This window comes from Tamandua tetradactyla, chromosome 6 (genome assembly GCF_023851605.1).
Source record: "Tamandua tetradactyla isolate mTamTet1 chromosome 6, mTamTet1.pri, whole genome shotgun sequence".
Classification (NCBI taxonomy): Eukaryota; Metazoa; Chordata; class Mammalia; order Pilosa; family Myrmecophagidae; genus Tamandua; species Tamandua tetradactyla.
This window is the reverse complement of record NC_135332.1, coordinates 4405059-4423751: the sequence shown is the minus strand read 5'-3', so window position 1 is coordinate 4423751 and position 18693 is coordinate 4405059. Positions and strand designations below refer to the sequence as shown.

The 18693-nt window shown below is 43.2% G+C and overlaps 1 protein-coding gene across 13 annotated transcripts in view; it reads right to left on the bottom strand.

The window, feature by feature from the left end:
• Positions 1-2433: 2433 nt before the first annotated feature.
• TANC2 (tetratricopeptide repeat, ankyrin repeat and coiled-coil containing 2) overlaps positions 2434-18693 on the bottom strand; it is a 642298-nt gene continuing 626038 nt past the window's right edge. For 8 of the 13 annotated variants that reach the window (XM_077163513.1, XM_077163519.1, XM_077163523.1 and 5 more), the window contains 7 exons: positions 18099-18274; positions 17667-17799; positions 17093-17122; positions 16170-16261; positions 14141-14287; positions 11580-11680; positions 2434-9964 (listed from right to left, as the gene is read on the bottom strand). In XM_077163513.1, the coding sequence (XP_077019628.1) occupies positions 7996-9964; positions 11580-11680; positions 14141-14287; positions 16170-16261; positions 17093-17122; positions 17667-17799; positions 18099-18274 (2648 nt within the window). In that variant the 3' untranslated portion in view covers positions 2434-7995. The remainder of the gene's footprint in view (positions 9965-11579; positions 11681-14140; positions 14288-16169; positions 16262-17092; positions 17123-17666; positions 17800-18098; positions 18275-18693) is intronic. The other 5 variants (XM_077163524.1, XM_077163514.1, XM_077163516.1 and 2 more) reach the window with 3 other exon arrangements.

Below are 18693 nucleotides of genomic sequence, written 5' to 3'. Positions count from 1 at the left end.
CTGATTGCACTTTGGATGAATTCCTATGGCTCAGTGGTGAGATGTGTTTATGGTAAATCCCGGTGGGATCTCGCATCATGCTGGATGCAGGGTGTGCTCCTGAAAAACACTGTCACAACTTAAAAACTTACAGGGGAGCTTACTGTTTTAAGGGACCTTATAGCAAATTTTATAAGGTAAATAATCCTTTTGTAGCATGAGTGCTTATTTCCTAGTATTTGTTTAAACTTTATTTTCTGTACTGTATCTGATTTCTAATGTGCATGAGTGAGAGCTTGAACGGTCTTTCTTATGCAACTGTAGAGTCCTTCTCCTGAATCAAGTCCTCTCTGTGGGCTTTCATTTGCTTAAAAGAATTCAAAGCACCTGGCTTGGTTCATGACCCACACTGACTTTCAGTGTGAGGGCAGAGGGGTCTTGACCCTATTAATGTGCCATCTCACTTTGGGTTTTGGTGCTTGCCTTCGAAGCTTATTGGTCACTACTCAGGTGTGTGTGAGTATTCAAATGATCCCAGATGATGGGATAATGGCCTCCCCTTCCAGAGGGCTTTTTCTTCACCGCCTCCTCCACAGGAGACTTGAATCAAGTTTGATGTTGGGAGAATCCTTACCCCTGGAGGTCCCAAAACTATTCCTCTTGACCTTGACTTAATTACATCTCCAAAAAAGCACCAAGCAGCATTTTCCAAGCTCTGCTTCTTGACTCATAGCGTATGTTCTTTTTGATGTCATTCAGCTTTTCTTAGATTACCCCTTCTGAGAAAGGAATCAGCTTAGAGGGGAAACTGTGCAGGGAAGATCTGATTCAGAGTCCCACTTTTGCCTCTGGGACCTTGGGCAATTTAAGTTCTCAGGATCTGCTTCCTCATAGCGTTTTGGAGCAACCAATACCATCTGTCAGAGGTTTGTGTCAGGAATAAGTTAAAGAACATATGTAAAGACTTTTTCACAGTGTCTGGAGCATAACATCTGAGAATGGCCTGTGAGGATGGACTTGGAACACTGTGATGAGCTCCCCTGTTATGACAAGGCCGCCCAGACACGATGCTCTTAATGTAAATGCCCTGTCATCATTGCTGGGAATGGAATGATTGTTAAGTTTCTCCATGCTCCTCCAGCTTGTTTTTAAAGTTGAAAGAAGACAACATATTTCCCCTCCCTGGTTTCTGCCTACCCTCACCCAGCCTATGGAAGGGGAATCTGTACATACATGCAGAGTGCTACATCTGACTCAAAAGAATTACTAAAAAGGGCTTGTTAAGCAATGAAAAACACAAGGGGGAGATAGTCTGATTCTGAAAATCTATCAAGAATTTTGCTGAGTTTGTTGCTTGCTTGTAGATTCAGTTTCAGAGCAAATTCCTTTCAAGGATTAGCTTTTTAGAAATCATTACCATTCTTCTGTCTTCCAAATGCTCCAGGAATCCTTAAAGCAAAAAGCTGTGGTTTTTCCCAACCACTCACTCATTTTCAACTGGAGCAGCCTAGGATGGTTTTCTGATTGAGCAGCCCTCCCCTCGTCTTTGAAGGTAATTCTGGCATCCAGGCTGGGATAACAGTGCATACTCTGGGGTTTTCCTGCTTTCCTAGGTTTTGGCTGTTTAGGGAAGTGGATATAGTTACAGAAGAGGAATGTTTGGCAAAATCTGATGTCTAGAGGAAGTGGTCTCCTTCCTTGCTTGTCCTGGAAGTAGACAAAGAGGTAGCAGTAGACAGGAAAGGCTACAGGGCTCCATGCTGTCCACTGTTTTTTTTTTAAGCTATTGAGTCTCCAGCCAATTTCAGGAACCTGCACCTCTACATTCACAACTCAGCTATCTAGCTCTCATGTCAGGAGGACTGAAGGCCCAAGCCAGTTTCTGAATTATAAATAAAGATGCTAGAAGCAGAGGGCCTCCAGCTTTGACCAAGTTAGCCTTTGGATCTACAGCTAAGGCTGTTCCCCATGTCTCCCACTCAGGTTTTAACTGGCAGACCACTTCAGCCTTGGGTTTTTGGTAAGGTAGCTGGATTGGGTGCAGCCTCAGCCATCAAAGTGAAACAAGAAGAGGGCAGAGCTCTTCCTGGTACGGCTGAAGAAAAAACTTCCACTGAAGAGAAAGCCTTCCTTTCTATGATGCAGTAAGCCTTTGCTGACGGGTGCTTAGAACCATGTCTTTGCTCATTCAAAGCTCTCTAGAGGACCCATCACAGTGTCCAACCCCAAGGAGGTACTTGATAACTTTACTGAATGAATAAATGTTGTGAAGGTGATTTTGAATGCCCCACAATAGACCAACCAAATTATCCAGCATTTGGTCTTAACCTTAACCTGCCATTTCTTCCCTGGGAAGAGGCTTCCTCAGCATGGCAGGCCTCAGTGAGGGTGACTTTGAGATTCAGCTTCCTGGAGAGGTATTGTAATTGAAGGAGAAAAGCACCACCAAGGCCGTGTTTTTCCAAGTGTTAACCGTTTATAAATAAGTACATTTGCTTTCATACATACAGTTCATTGTACAGATGACAATCTGTATACATGGGGCAGGAAAATGCATTCATTTGAACTTTTCACATCTATCTCACACAGCTCACATGTACAGACAATAAAACTGCTCAAGCAAATACAGCAAAGGAAAATGTCTTTCCTTATAACACGGGGGCTAGATGCCTCTCTTGGGTGTGGGATATCCCCACTGCACGAGTTCACAACTGTGTGGTGTTCAATATATCAGGATAGAGAACAAACATGCATTGGATAATATACTGTACAGAGAAAGTCCTTTACATCTGAGTTATAGAAAATCTAAAGGAAAACTAAGTGCATTAAAGCTTTTTCCAGCAAGTGTCTTGAAAGGACAGCAAAGAAGAGGAAGAACCAAAATCATATTAGTACAAATCACTCTTTAATTGTAGACTGTACATATTTGCACTAATTAAAATCATCTCAGATTTGGAGGAGACAGAACAGAGACGAAGATGCTGTGCTAGAATGGAAAGGAGGCCATGCCTGAGAATGGCACCTGCCCTGAGCCTACGAGGAACTGGCCCCACTAAGCAGGAATCAGCCAAAGTAAAAACAAGAAAACAGAACAGGAAATGTGATTTACAGGATTTCCAAAGTAAGCTGTGAATGGAGATCTGGAGCCAGCATTTCTAATGATCTTTTCTAGTAAATTGGTACACAATAAGGCAGGTACATTCAAGTACTGAATTTTTCACGATTAACTCTCTCTCTTGTCTGGGGGACTGAAAAGATTGAGTAGAGTCCCCCTAACCAGATTTTCTGTTTCGTGATTTGCAAAAGAAGAATTCAGCCAGCAAGTGCTACAAAAACAAAGCAGCTAAGCTGCTTCCTTTCCATAGAGTAGGTCTATCTGTAAAATGAGAGCGATGCTGGCCTGCAATTCTATGTTTCCAACTAAAACCTGACTGGTCAGCTTAGTGTAGAGATCACAAGAGAGTCAGTAGGAAGAAATGAGATGACATGGGTGAGGAAACACAGAAGTAACACTTGATTTTTGGTGTCCAATTATGCATTCATTTGGTACTTTTCAAAGCTCTGACTGTGGTCATCATGTGGCCACAAGCATCTCAGGGTGGTTCAGCTGCTGTGAGGCATTGGACACCGAAATGAAGGTTACCAATACGTCAGCCCTTGAGTGGTCTGTATTATAAAAGGAGTTGATGAAGACCCAGTGATTATTCAAGTAGCTCTGCACAGTGGCTCCACCATCCCCATTGTGCTTGTGTCCACGCCCCCAGCCAGCCACCTTTTCTTGGGAGCAGCCAGAGCTGAGTTCAAGGCATTGCATGGTGAAGGTTTCCATGACACGTCTTTGTAGGTAGCTCTTACCCCTAAGCCCTTTGTTCAGTGTTAGTCATGGTAGATGGTCAGTCTGGAATTCCTAGAGGAAAAAGGTTAAGCCACACCTCCCAGCGAGAATGCAACAGGGTGGCAGCACAGCCCTCAGTGTGGACACAGCAGCAGGCTGCCTTTGCAGATTGGCATCTTGAGGAGTGGGTAGCCCAAGAACAGACAGGCAAAGTGTTGAGGCTGCTGAGCACTGGGAACCTCAACAGGAGACTGGGCACAGGGGTGGGCATATCCTGCCCACTTGGGGCACCTGTTCCATTTTGTGGCAAAGATTCAGTGAGCAACTGGTTTTGTCCAAGGCATTTCTGTAGTAGAAAAATAACTATCTTTGTCTCAAACCACCCAACTGTGACACCTCTGGAGTTATAAAAGTTGGAGGCTGAGAGAAACAGAGGGGGAGTACTCATGGGAGAAGAAAGGGGTCCCATCCATCCACCAGGGCAAGGGAGTTCTTTTCAACCTTCTCCCAGCCTCTGCCTGGCTCAAGGTCCAAAACAGGTAGTGTTCAAAGAGCTCGTCTTGCCACAACTGGCACAGACGAGGGAAGACCCCTTCCAGGCCTCCGTCCCCTTCTTCCTGAACCCTCTGAGTCTATGGGCCTGCCTGCTGCCCTGGAAGCGGCTTCTCCAGAGACGTTGCCATTCTTTGCTACCAGACAAGCCTGGTGCCAAGCCACAGTGACACCTAGTGGTAAAGTATGGTGAAGCACAGCTGACGTCCACACATCCCACTGGATATGACTAAATTCTAAGGGAAAATACTTATGGATATTAAATTAGATACAGATTAATTTTCCTATTGGGTACATCTCTGGAATATAAAAATATCAATATTTAGAGAGGGTTTCATAAACTATTATACACTATATGGACTGAGAATACTTTTTCTAAGCTGTACTGTTTACAGTAATTTAGGAAACATGTTTGATAATCCAGGCTTAAGTAAATAGCAAACTTGTATATCTGGACAATGACCTGGGGTTCTGTACATGATTCTAATTAGTGGAATTTTCCTGAGCCATCGAGTTTAAGTTAAACACATCTAAAAAGGGCACATGGGAGAGGAACAAGAAGGGTTTGTGCTCTATTAACTTGGGACTTTAATAGTGCACGCCTGCAACCCGGACAAGATACAGCAGCAGATACAAAATGGTCTCCATTTTGTCCATGCCAAATTTTCATGTTACACAGGTTTTCCCTTTACTTTGTAAATAAATATTGATTTTAATTGTTAATTATGTGCCTTACTGATCCAGTAAATAAAGTAATCATGTCTCAGGAGTCCCTAAGAAAATTGCTGGAAAAGCACTTTAAAATCACTGCAAATATTTTTTTTGTATTTAAAAATTCTTAATCTTTTTGATGCCTATATACAACAGTTATCTTGTGCTATAAATGTTGTGATCCACTGCTTGATTTCTTTCCTTTTTCCCTCTTTTTTTCCCTTGAAAAATACACTAAAAGACAAGAGTGGTTCTGCTATTTTCTAATGAAGACGTTACTTACACTTAAATATCCAGTATTTATCAGAGTTACAAATTCAAACAGTAAAGTGCACCCATTTCTAGACATGATGTGATGGAAACCCATTAGTGTGAGAATTCTTGGCAAACAGAACGTACAATTTGGTGAGAAACCTATAAGCTGAAGTTTGTCACCACTGTCTCCATTTCAGGGTGATGTGAGTTGGGTGAGTGGAACTTACCAGTTTCATTTGAAAAAATTTCCCCCACCTGAAGCCAAACATTGATTCAGCAACTGTTGCTGGGTGAGGGGGACATCTCCAAAATACAGTACTAAGATCATCCCGTGGCAGTGAAATAGCAAAACAGGGCGCAGGCAGTCCACTTACAAGGAAAAGCTTCATTTCCCAAATAAAGGTCCAGTTGGCATCTTTTATTCAAAAACAACTGGCACCCAGTAGTGACATTTACTCCTTCTTATAATGGCTAAAAAAAAATTGCATTTTGACTGTTGACATTTCAGATATTTTGCCCAATAAGGCATAGACCCTAAATCTCCTGTTTGTCCTGGAAAACTGAAAAAGCTCCCCTGGGGACAAGTGGCATCAGTGGTGTAATTTGCAAAAGTACAGAAATTGTTCAACTACCTATATAGGTGAGGGCAGGTGGGATGTGGGGTGTTCCAAATGAGCAGGAGCACTTTTCTAAGAGACTGAAAAATTCTTCAAAATATAGCAGGTCCTCAGTGAGAGAAGGTGGTTAAAAGGAGACTAAACGGTTGAGACCTGTCCCAAAGGAGAGCTGAGAGGCTGCTGGGTTCCTAGCTATAGGCTGACTCTACAGCTGTACCTTTTATCTTCTTAATGAGAGAGAAAAAGGAGTCTGGAGCTCAAGTCAACACATTCTTTGTTTCCAGTACAAAGACACAAGTCCTGGTCTGTTCCAGGCTTGGGGCCAGAGGAGTTCATCTATTTGGCAGAATCTAAACTGGAAATGTTTCTCATCTCAGCTTCACATTCCCCATGTCTTAGAGATCTTTTCAGAAGTCAATTACTATTACAAACAGGTCCAGCCTGGATTTTTATTCAAGAAACTGCCCTTTCTGGAACCCTTTACAACAGGAGTAGAATGATTCCTAATGATGGAGAACAAATTCTCCTTTGTTTAGTTTAGTTGTTTAGTTTTAAGAGTTGATGTGCAATCAGTACCAGGCCTATGCTAAGGCTTTGGTTTCAGTGTTCTTGCCACCTATCTAATGCTGGCCTCAGTTATTCAAAGATAAGGTTAGCAAATGACTGTAAGAAATACAAAATGTGTAGCGTGACTAAATCAGAAAACCTGTTGTCTGTCTCATGTGCCCTCACCCAGAACGTGAAAACAGGGCTGAAAGTGGTCTTTCTTCACCCCAAAATGCTTTTTGCTGTCTGTTTTTCAAATATCACTTCTGCCCCCCTCAGGAAATTCTCCCAGAAGAGGAAAAAAAGACACAATTCCTGTGACAACAGATAATGAAACTATAGATCTGGAAATGGAATTTAAACAACATCTGGTATGTACTGCAATGACCTAGATGGAAATTCTGGAAATCAGTCTTATGGTTCCAAGAGAATCCAATTTGCTTCACTATACCATATAGGTTTTAAAAAGGGGGCTGCTAGAGCAAAATCTGGTTACAGGTGAAGATTCAACTAACAGGATTACTGCACTAGCCAACCTTTGGGAAGAATTTGCTTTTGGTGGAATACGATGCTCAATGATATATTCAAAAAGGGCCTAAAAAGCAGATTGTGCCAAGATATTTTCTATAGCCTTTCATTAAGAATCTAAAGCAATCTTTATCTGTATTTATTCCTTCCCTCACCCTGGAAAACCAGTAGCTTTTAGTGGTTTCTTGTTGGCTAAAAACCTAGAGAACAACTCTCAGTGAATTCTTTAAAAATATCCATAATTATCATCCAATATCTTTGACTGAGTGAAATCTTTAAAGGGCTGGCTATTTTCTAAAATGCCTCTTGGAAAATCAATGTAGTGACATTTCAACCAATTATATATATTTTGCCTTCCTGTTTAACCGACTTGTTTTTTCTCTCTTCTATCCTTTGACCCCTATATGTAGACCAGCAATAATCTAAATTACCATTTAAACCTGATGACTGCAGGGAACTGACAGTCCAGGGGAGGAGACCACTGGCACAAGAATGCACTGGGCTGGCTATTTGGAGAACACTGGATAAGAATGCGAAGGCAAAAGGGGATCACACTCTTTCTAAAGTTCCTAGAAGAAAATAAACAAGAAAATCTTCGTTTTTTTTTTTTAAAGGGAGAAAGACATTTAAACAACAAGAACATGAGTGAAAGCGATTGTCTCCTGGAAAAAGCTGACCAGTGTGTCTGATCTCCCTGGGTTAAAGCACACTGCATGAAAATCTCCTTGTTGGCATCTGAAGAGAGGGAGAGAGCATGTGGCTGGGGCACAGACAAGAGAAACTGAAGTTCTGGCTCTCCGGAGGCCAGCTTCCCAGTCAGCTGCATGCAAAAGATTTCAGCATGTGGGCTGCCACCTCTGAACACCACACAGAAACTACATGAGAAATTAAGCCAGAGAGCTACCTCAAATGTGGAAATCAAGCCTGAAAATGTGCAGTGAAAATATACGGGCCTCACTCCAACAATGTCTTTTAAACATTAGACTCCACAAATGGTCTCTTTGGTTTGATAGGGGATGTCTGCCCTTGTCGAGAGTCCCGGGACAACTGCCTGTACAGGTTGTCCTGGTATGCCTGAGCCACAGGTAGGGTCCGAGCCACCTTCACATCGGGATATGAAGAGGCCTGGCTGACTCTCTCCAAGAGGTCTCCACGGGACCCATTAGCCAGCATCCCATGGGGGCTATAATAATCGTCCTCCAGCAAATGGCCATTCTGTGCATTGTTGGTTTTGTTATAAAAGGCAATGTTGCTGATGGATGATGGTGGACTGAAGGACTCAGGTTGAGGCAGATTTCCTGGAGATGTGGGACTGATAACGGTATCCACTGATGACACTGCCCAGGTCCGATTCTGCTGGTGAAGGTGGGGGTACTGTTGAGTCCGGGCTGTTTTATCTATGATCCCCATGAATGGTGTGGTCCTGGATCGAGTAGGCTCACTGGGGTAACCTCCCTGAGTGGGAGACACTGGTGACAGCTCATCACATGATCTATCATATGCCGGTTTTAGTGGGATCTCCATTTGTTGGATTGAGGAAGATGGGCGGAAGGTAGGAGTTAGGTTGGAGGTGGATGAGATACTATTGCTAGATGGAGAGAAGCGAAGGCCTACACTTTGGGAGTGCAGCAGTGGCCTGGGAGTCGGTGGGTGGGGCTTGATTTCATTAGGGTTGATACCAATAGGTCTTCTGATTAAATGTGACACATCAGGGGAACCTAGTTGGCTGGAGGAACGCTCCAGATCTAGTTTTGAGTGACAGACTGGGTAATAGGATGCTGATTGGCTACGTCCAATCTGTGGTGTCTGGCTGTATCTCATGCCACCTCGATATGCTGAAGAAGGTCGCTGTGGAAGATCTTCTTTGGTCAATCCTCCATGCTGACAGATGGCACCTGCACTCAGGCTGGCCTGGACATGTTGCACAGGTCTTCCATCCCCTACAATTCCCCCAATCGACCCCTGATAAACCAACCGGCTTTGACTTACTCCTATATCTCCTTGTGAAGACTGGTATTTACTAGCCATTGAATGAGCTACTTGGCCATAGGCCCCTGTGGGGATGACAGTGCTTGAATGAACTGCTGAGCTGGGCTGGTTGCTTCTCACAATCTGAGCCTTGGCAGGTTGTAGCCTGAGCCCTGGCTGGGGAACTGCCACAGGAAGCTGAGGCATCTGGTAGGGCCGCTGAGCCATTTTGGATAATGGAGACTTTGGTCTACCAGGAAGCTGACTAACATTTGTTTCTTGCTGATATCGCACGGGTGAACCAGACTGGGATCTATAGACACTCATGCTTTCAGCTGGAGGGCTGGCCCGATACTGAGGGCCTCTACGGAGAGGGGAAGGGGGAGGACTTGGATATTCTTTGCTCTGCCCTCCCACAGGAGGAGGGCTAAAACGGTAAGATCCACCCTGGTGAGCTGGGGAAGTATGTGGTGGACTAGGCCTGTAATGAGAATTCTGGTGAGTTGGAGAAAGAGCAGGTGAGGTGGACTGATAGCTCTGTCTAGTGGGAGAACCTACTGAACTACTGGACCGGAAGTCAAAAACCTGATGAGAGCCAAGAGGTGAGCTAGAGATGTAGGCTGAATCCCGATGGGCTGGAGAAGAAGGTGGGCTCTGGATTATTGGGAGCCCCTGACTAGGCCGAGCTTCGGTTTGAAGGCCAATGGAAACATTTTCAACATCCTGTTCCAGGTACTCCTCTTCAAATATATCTTGTACAGAGTATATATCTTCATGCTGTGGTTCAGATTCTGTTTCTTCTGGGCATTGCTGCTGAGGCTGTGGCTGTGGCTGCTGTTGCTGCTGCTGCTGCTGCTGCTGCGTTTGCCGACACTCTTCCTCCACTCTCATCAGAAGTCTCTGGATCTCACGATTGTTTGGACATAGCTTGATGGCCTCGTTCAGGTCCTCGAAGGCTGCTGCAAACTGTCTGCTTGAAGAAATGTAAACACAGTAACTGAAGTTATTCTGAATCAGCAGGAATCACCAAGAATGAGAACATGGTCACTATTTCAGAGAACTGTGGTGGCATTTGTGGGTGTCTGGGGGTTTAGTTTGGTTTGATTTGGAAGGAAGGAAATAGGTGGGCTGTCATTCTAGAAGAGTCCAGAATGATTTTCTAGCCTGTTCAGCCTCCAGCTTCCTTCTGGCCTCTCTGGGATTAGTGGAGAAATGTCCCCATTGTATCACTCCAGTCAGGCCCTTCAGGAAGATTCTCTCAGTGTCCAAATGCACGTCAGGTAGTATGAGGGATGGGTGGGGTTGTCATTTACAGGGTCACTGTCAAGTAGCTTAGGAACAAAATAGTAACTAAAATATTTAAAAATCTTGCTGATACAGCAGTATTTTCCTTTATATTCTCAATATTTTGGCTCAAATTTCACATCTGTTCCATCCTAGCTAGAACCCTGTCCTCTGCCCTTTCTACTCCTCAGCCCTACAATATTGTGGCTTCTCCATTCTGCTACATCAAAACTGGGTAGGTATTAGGCTTACTGACTAGGCAATGCAGGTCTGGAGCTGAGCTGACTCCAAGGAAATTCTGGGTTGCAAATGAGGAAATAAACTGTCAGAGACAGCCCCATCCTCTCTCTTAATATGACCAGGAAAAGGGGCAATTGGCCTTGTGGGCAAGGAACAATCTGGAGGGAAAGAGAAATTGACAGTTGAGCTTCTGTAAGAACTTTGTTACCCCAGCTAGTTAAGATAAATATCACTACCACCACCAACACTAGCTCAATCTGGATTTGATTTTCAGGACCAAATCCCTCCTGGCCCCAGCTGTGAGCCTGAAGCAGTTCTTTCCCAAGCCCTTGGGAGAGGGCTGGGGGCAATGCGTAGGAGATATCAAGGACAGTGACACGTTATCCAAAGTAGGAGATTCTGGGTCCAAGGATCACTGATTGCAGGTTCCAGGTTCTTATGGAGCTTATCCTGTCCAATGGCCAAACTGCAGCAGATGACATGAGAAATGGCTCCCTCCTGGGTCCTCTTAATCCTGGCAGCAAAAGCCTCCTTGTTTTTGTGGTGATGGTGGTGGTGGTGAAAGTGAGAAGGCATTTTGATGCTACCAGACTTGTGGAGAGCCCCAAAAGGAAGACTAAATCACAAGAATACCTTAAGTGCCTCTAGGAAAAGGGAGAGAAGCCTGTGATGTAAGTGACCCACCCTACCTTTCCCCTTAAAAGGACTGGTAGGATGTTTTGCTCAAGTGATTTCTTCTATAAGTCACCAGTGTACCTTTATATCTGCTTTGGGGGTTGAAAAGTGATAAAGATATGGCAGAAGCTTCTTGGAAGAAGGTGCCATTCTCCAACACTGACAAAGCACTTTTCTCCCCAAGTTAAATGCTATTGGTCTCCATAGCCCAGAAGATTTGCCAGTCTTAAGCTGAGTACTGTGGTATGTGAGCCAATCCCAAGCTAGGCCCTAAGAGTTGTCAAGGACAGAGACATTTGGGTACATATGCCCCAGGGTGTCCTATATCGCCTTGGCCAGATTTTCAGAAAAGAGACCTCTTGCTTTTCACCCTCTCTCTCTCTCCTCACCTGCTGCTGCGTTTTGCCCTTGCTCTTGCATAGTAAGCTTCATAAGATTTCGGTTTCAGCTCCAGGGCCTTAGTAGCAAATTCCTCCGCCATTCCAAAATCCTGTCATTACAATAGGTGTGCAAATGAGTCATTGATGAGATATGATAAATAGACAACTTGGGAATAAAACAAATTATATGTACATTTCTTTGACATTTATGGATGAAACACGAGATTTCTGACATGCCTGACATGGCTCTAGCCATGTGGCCCACAGATTGAAAGTTCCTTCTGCTTTTGTCCTGTGTGGCCCTGCAACTGCTTACTAGAATTTATCTGCCCAGAAGCATTAAAATACTTTTAATTGGCCCTTTCTGCCTGTATCACAAAGTTCTTTCTTGCCCAGAAGTTAAGTGTCAACCCTTTACAGTGAGGTTCCTGAAGTTGGAAGGCTTAACTTGTTATATGTCCATGTATATATACAAACATACGTACTTCACGTGGACCCTCATCTTCCCCTCCCACCTTCCTGTGACACTCACTTAGATTCTGCCTTTCTAAGGGACAACTGAGAACATGTACCATGACAGCCAGAAGGACAGGGTTTGTGTAAGCAAACTTGCACTAACTATGGACACCACATGGAGTAGGAATGTCAGGCAGACGGGTTCAAACCTTTGGTCTGCTTCGTAACTCCTCAGAGTATGTTCTATCATTCTTCTTCATAGGTAGGAGTAAATGAGATAAAGCACTTAAAAGCACCATACACAGTCCCTGGCATAGAGTAGATGCTTAATAAATGTTAGTTTCCTTTCTATTTCACAGAGGCTTCTCTAGTTTATTTCTACTCTTAAATGGTTCCTTATGTTAGAAACATTTAAAATAAAAATAAAATAAGAGAGGAGCAGTTGGGGTCCTGGCCAGGACTGGGGTCTGCACAGTCATGTCATCTCTTGATGACTGAGGCTCCCTGGAAGAACATGGTCTCAGAGCTATCTGTCCTCACTTCTGAGAACCCCTGGGAGCAAAGCTGACTAAGCAGGGTCTATGAACCCTTAAATACTAAGGCTAAAGGAGAAGGTTTTTCTCCTCTTTTAATGTCAAAATCTTGAGTACAGCACAGTAACCTCTGGCCACACACAATTCCTAGAGGCAGAAAACAAGGACTTAAGCAGAACAAAAGCTCTGGGCTGAAGATAAAAAGAAAAAAAATTTAATAAGCAATTTTCTACAGATAAAGCCAGACTCCTGGTACTTAGCACAGTGTTGGTCTATGGAAGGTGATTAACTGTTTCTGAACAATTGTGGAGCTAGAGAGAAAGCATCCCATCTTTATAAAGGTCATCTTCTATCCCCTACCCTGTTTCCAGTCTTAACTTTTTTTTTTTTCCGTATGGGCAGGCACCGGGAAAGGAACCCAATCTTATCATTTTGCTTTTTCTTTTGGGACAACTGAAATTTCTGTGCAAATTATGGTCTTTTTAAGAAATAGATTGTTAGGAAAAAAAAAGAAGAAGTCAGCAGATTAACAGCAGCCTGTGAGCTCTATCTCATTCTCACTAGCTGGTGCCACAGAACACTTTTGGAGCTGTTTCTTCTGTTTCATAAGAGACTCCATAGTCTCTTCTATACCTCAGTACAACTCTGCTTCTTAGGGCCATGATTGCATCCTATGAGGCAATCAAGTCTCTCTCAGGGCCTTTTTCATTGCTAGGTTTTAGATGGATGACACAAAGGTCATATATATAAATAATTTTTCTGGAATTAATAGGATATCCTTGCCATTGAATACAGCCGAGCAATTTATTGACCAACATTCCTATTTGATTTGGATTATTTTTATCTCCTGAGGATCTGAGACTTCAAGCTGGTGGACGTCATAGACTCCTGACATAATCTCAGCTATTCCCAGAATCTGAGAAGCTTTCTTGGCTGTAAGAGTGTCTGTGTGTCAGTCATCAATGGCTGAGGGGCCCAGAGACAGATTTTACAAGGCAGACAAGGACTAAGGACCACTTGGGAGATAATAAAGGACCAGAAAGAGTTCCAAGATTCTGTCTGGGACAAGGAGGGACATGGTATGCTGGAATAAAAAGATGAGGAAAAAAGTAAACAGTTTAAGATTTGCCTTAGAAATTAAATCCTAAAGTCCATGGTCTTGAGCCTTCTTTCAAGCCCTTCTTTAAGTGACTGCAGAGTCTACTGGAACGGGAATGGTTAAAATTCCTATCTAACTGCAGCTGAAATTCTAGTGACCACAATGCTCATATTTTTCCCAAAGACCAGAAAACTGACTTGGGGTAAAAGGGGAGGGATGATGGTATTCTAATCACTTTCAGTGAAATTATGAAAATTCAAAAAGCTATAAAATGCTCACAGCATTAACTTTTTTATAGTTTGAAATACAGATTGTACTCAGACTTGATTTTGCTCAAATTGCAAATGTCAGTGCTCTGTGAAGGACAACCAAGTTCCAAATGGGGCAGAGAAGGATTTCAGGGGTCTGATAAAAAGCTAGTGAGTGACACAGACTGTCAATATCCAGGGTTACAAAAAAGAGTTGATATGAGAGCAACTTACATTCATTTTCCTGCGACATCGAGAGAGGTTGAGGAGGAGAGACACCTTTAGTTCCCGGAAGGTTTTCAAGTCTTCACCAAACCCTTCTCTAGGGAATTTCTTCAGAGCATACTGGTAGCGCTGGGCAGCTTCCTTTACTTTACCTTTCTAATGGGAGTACAGGATGGCAAAACACACCATTGATCTGTGAGCAGCTGAGGAAATTTAATTCTCACTCCCTTCCTCCTTTCAGCAGTTACTACTAAGGGTTAGCCCTCTCAAACACAAGCCTAGGGAGTAGATTTGGCTCTCTTGGTGAGAGTATAAGGGTCCCGTCTTTTTTATAGGAACCTCACCTACCAGGATAAGTAAGGTTGATGGGGATTCCCCAGATATAGGAAATGTTAAGGTTGAAAGGGGATAACAAAGATACAAGCTAGAGAGACAAAGCCATGGCTAAACGTAAGGCCTGGACCCCAGGTTTCCAGTTGGATCCCCAAGGGATTGACTGCTGCTTTCAAAGGAGCTTTATTTTGAGCTGATCTCCCTGGGACAAATCTCACTGTCCAGTTCTAAGGACTTCCTTAATTTCTCACTTATCTGGAGAATTCTCTATTCTTGTTTATGCTCTACACTGTCAGCTCTTTAGAAGAAGTCATTTCCTTCTTCATAAAGGATGTGGGAGCTAGAACAGTATAGCTGTTGCTCCCCTAAACTTCCCTAAAATGTTTTGAGTCAGTTTTCCCCTTATTTTTGGAAAAGGGCATGGCGTGGGCTGGTAGGTAATAAGTGAAGCTTAGAATTTGTGATCCCATCTAACTTTGTAGGAGGGATTTCCTCATATGGAGTAATAAATCTATGACCAACGTGGGTACCTAACCACAGGTCTTGAACTTGTTTTTCTGTATCTGAAAATCTATAAGCTAAGTCTAGAAAGATGTAGGAGGTGTCTCCCCTTAACTGATCTTTATCAGTTCTATTCCTTCTATATAGTTGCAACTCCACCAAAGATCCTAATCTTTTATTTTCATCTTATGATACTTCACTAAGGAGAGATTTAGAGTCTTCCAAGGTAGAATTTTGGGTGGTAACAGTAGTAGCTCTGCCTATTCTCATCAGGAGATGGGATTCCTTGCATCAGAATACCAGAGTTATGTTATAACCAGAGCTTAGATTCTTGAGAGTCATGCCATTCTGGCATAAATATGGCAACCTAAAAGAATACGGATATTTTCTAAAGTTACAAAAAATCATGGTCGGGTCAAAGCTCAAGCTTCCTGAAACCCTAAGAGTATTAGATTTCCATGACTGTCACTCAAAGGGTACTCAGGAAATAGAATCCTGCTCCCAGGAACTCTGTATACTCCCAACACAAGTAGGAACAACAAGCTTCAGTATCACTTCCTTATCTTTTAGGCCTGAGTGACATGCAATGCCAATACGCTGGGTTGGATATGTATTTACCTTCAGGAGAAGAAGATACAGCTACTCTTAACTTACAACATGGAATGTCTTAAGGGACTTCTATAGGCATGGAGCCTTCAGCTTGAATTGTGAATACAGACATATATCATTCAATAAGTGACTTCAAGCAGATCTTATGATTGCTATTTGCCTCAGTTTCCTTATCTTACTCAGGGATACTGACAAATTATTACTACATACTTTTAATCTACATATATGTTAAATATTGAAGCCAATGTCTCTTTCTTATTATATACTGGAAATATCTGTACCACATAATTTTAAGTTTGTCTCATGAGTTTCCAGATCCCACTTAGCAGATCCCATGTAAAATCTAAGTAACCACTCATTAGTGACCAGGTAAAAACCAGGTCCTTAAGTTGTTCAGCTGCAGGCATGTGTAGGTTACTATTGCAGTCTTATTGGGAGAGCAAGACCCCAGCTTATGAGCCCCTCAAACACCGAGGAATGGTATTCTCTTTGCCTCTACAACCAAGAATGAGAACTGTCAAGAGTTTGGCAGATCCTACATGGAGAAATAAGTCAGTGGCTGTTTTGAGGAAACTTTTTTCTTCCCTCCCCTCACCTTATAAAACATGTCCCCCTCTTCCATCAGCTTGCTCAACAGGATGATCATGATGTCTGGTTTGGATGTGGCCATCGCCCATGTGGCTGGACCTGTAGTGTACAGGATGCATGATGGGTAAAAAACTCATACAATGTAAGGGTGGTAGGAAGCTAGGTGAAAAAAACATCCTGGGGAAATTTCTGCTGAGAGAACAACTTGCTCCAAATAATTTCCTCATCTTTTAGTCCTGGGAGTAACTTAGTGACTCCCACTGCCAAGAAGCTGCATTGGATTTGTATTCACCTTAAAATAAGAAGAGCTGAACTGTCTGAGCTTACACCACAGGAGGGCAGCAAAGCCTCCATGTTGCATTTGGGCAGGCAATGAGTTACTTCGGTGTTATTTTTATATAAGGAAATTGGGAGGTGTTTATATTAAATGTCACCAAAAGATTTTAAAAATCCAAAACGGGTAATTTATTTTAGAAACTGGGACTCATATCCCCAGTCGTTTAGTCTCTTAATTTTAAAATATGAACTTTACAGAAAGGAAACCCATCAAAGACTCTAAAGTTTCTCTTAATTTATAAATACCAAGTAGAATTCCCTGGAATTCACTTTGAACCAGGAGCAGAGTTCAAATGACAAACATATGTGAAACAAATCAACATTATTAAGGGCTACTTTATCCACAAAGGGAAAGAAAAGGTTAAATTGATTAGTTTACAGATGCCTGAATTATTAACCAACTAAGCTTTAAAGGGTTAGTTATCAAAAGTTCAAGTTATTCTCTACAACAGTCATTAAAAAAATCTTCTTTTAAGGTGAAGTAAATTAAAAGATTAGAGGTGTAGGGAACTCATGCAGGCTAAATCAAAGAGGAGAAGGCAAAGCTGACCAAGCCATCAGACCACGCCTGATGCTGACAGCGGTGAAATATACCTCGTGGGCGACTCGGTAACGTCTGACAACCTTCAAAGAAAGGAGAAAACAAAAAGTTGTAGGAGAGGAAAAAAAAATGGATGAAGGTGAAAAAAAAAAAAAAAAAAAAAGAAGGAAAAAGCAGCAGTGAGAGGCAGGCAGCAAAAAAGCCAGCATATCAGCCAACCCTTGTCTACAGGTCTGTGGGATGGGGGAACAGCTGGGACAGCAGCAGCAGGGACTTGAGAATCTGAAGCACATACAGAGCAAGGGAAAGCAAAGGCTCATGGCAGTGAAGGGTCCAGGGTGGGGCTGGTATAGAGGCATTAGCACTAAGATGTGCTTAAGGTTGACACAATCTCCCGGCTACTGGGGCATGGCAGATAGCCATTAGAGCTTGGACACATGGTGCTGTAGATCATGGCTCAGATGGTGCTTTCTCTGGGTTAAGAGCCTTTCTGTGCACATGGATAATCATTGGGTCAGGGCATAGGTAAAACTGTATACACTCACACCAAACGCCCAGGGCAGCCAGACCACTGGACCAGCCTGGCCCCTGGGCACAGATGGCCAACACCGTCTTCCTTTTTCCTACCTATCTTGGCTCCTTTCTTCAGAAGGGTGACAACGACGGAAGTGTTTCGGCACCCCACTGCCCTGTCCAGAGGGCGCATTCCACTGTAGTCAACATGCTCGATCATGGCGCCGTGATCCACCAGGAACTGAACCTAGGACATGAACCAAGCAGATCAGTTAACACGGCACTGCTCTGTGGAGGCTCTGGCTGCTGCCCGCCCTGTATTTTACTGCTGGTGTGAACCAGGCTGTACAGTCATGGTATTTCAGGCCACAGCCATATTCTTGGTCTTTAATGGTGTTCTGAATATTCCTGCCCTCTGCAGGTATAAACCCAAAAACTTTGTATCAGAAATCATCAAAACATCACTCTACTCTTACCTAAGATAATATTATGGATGGGGAGTCTTCCCTATTCCAATTATCCTGAGGCTTGTTTAAAGGCACTCACCACCTCAGCATCACCATAGAAAGCTGCCAGATCTAGAGGAGTGCGGCCATTCTTGTCAGCATGGTCTGTGGCAGCTCCATTATCCACCAGAGAACGTACCACTGAGAGATGACCTTTCAAACAAGCCCAGCTGAGGGCTGTCAATCCCTCTTTGTCCATTAGCGCAATGGAGGCACCTGTAGAACAAGGGATAAGACAGGTCTGAGAAAAATTCACAGCAGAGGGGAAAGCTAGTACTGAAGGTTTAGGCCCTACCAAAGAATGCTTTATGTTTCTGGACTATTTCCACTTTAAGACTGATCTCAGAAGCGGCTAACAGAATAGAGTCCAGTTGTTTTACTGGGTATCCAAGTCCCCCACAACCTATTTCCAAGCTTATTCTCTATCCCTAAATTTCATTACTCTCTGTTGACAATCCTCTACTTTGGCCACATGGATGTGCTCACTGTCTCCAGAATCTACCATAAATATTTCTGCATCCTCACTTTTGGTTATGTTGCTCCCACATGTGGTATAACTTTTCTTTCCCCATGGCTTGCCCCACTTCTACCTGTTCTCTAGGAGCCATCTAAAATCCCCCTGCCTCTAAGAAGCT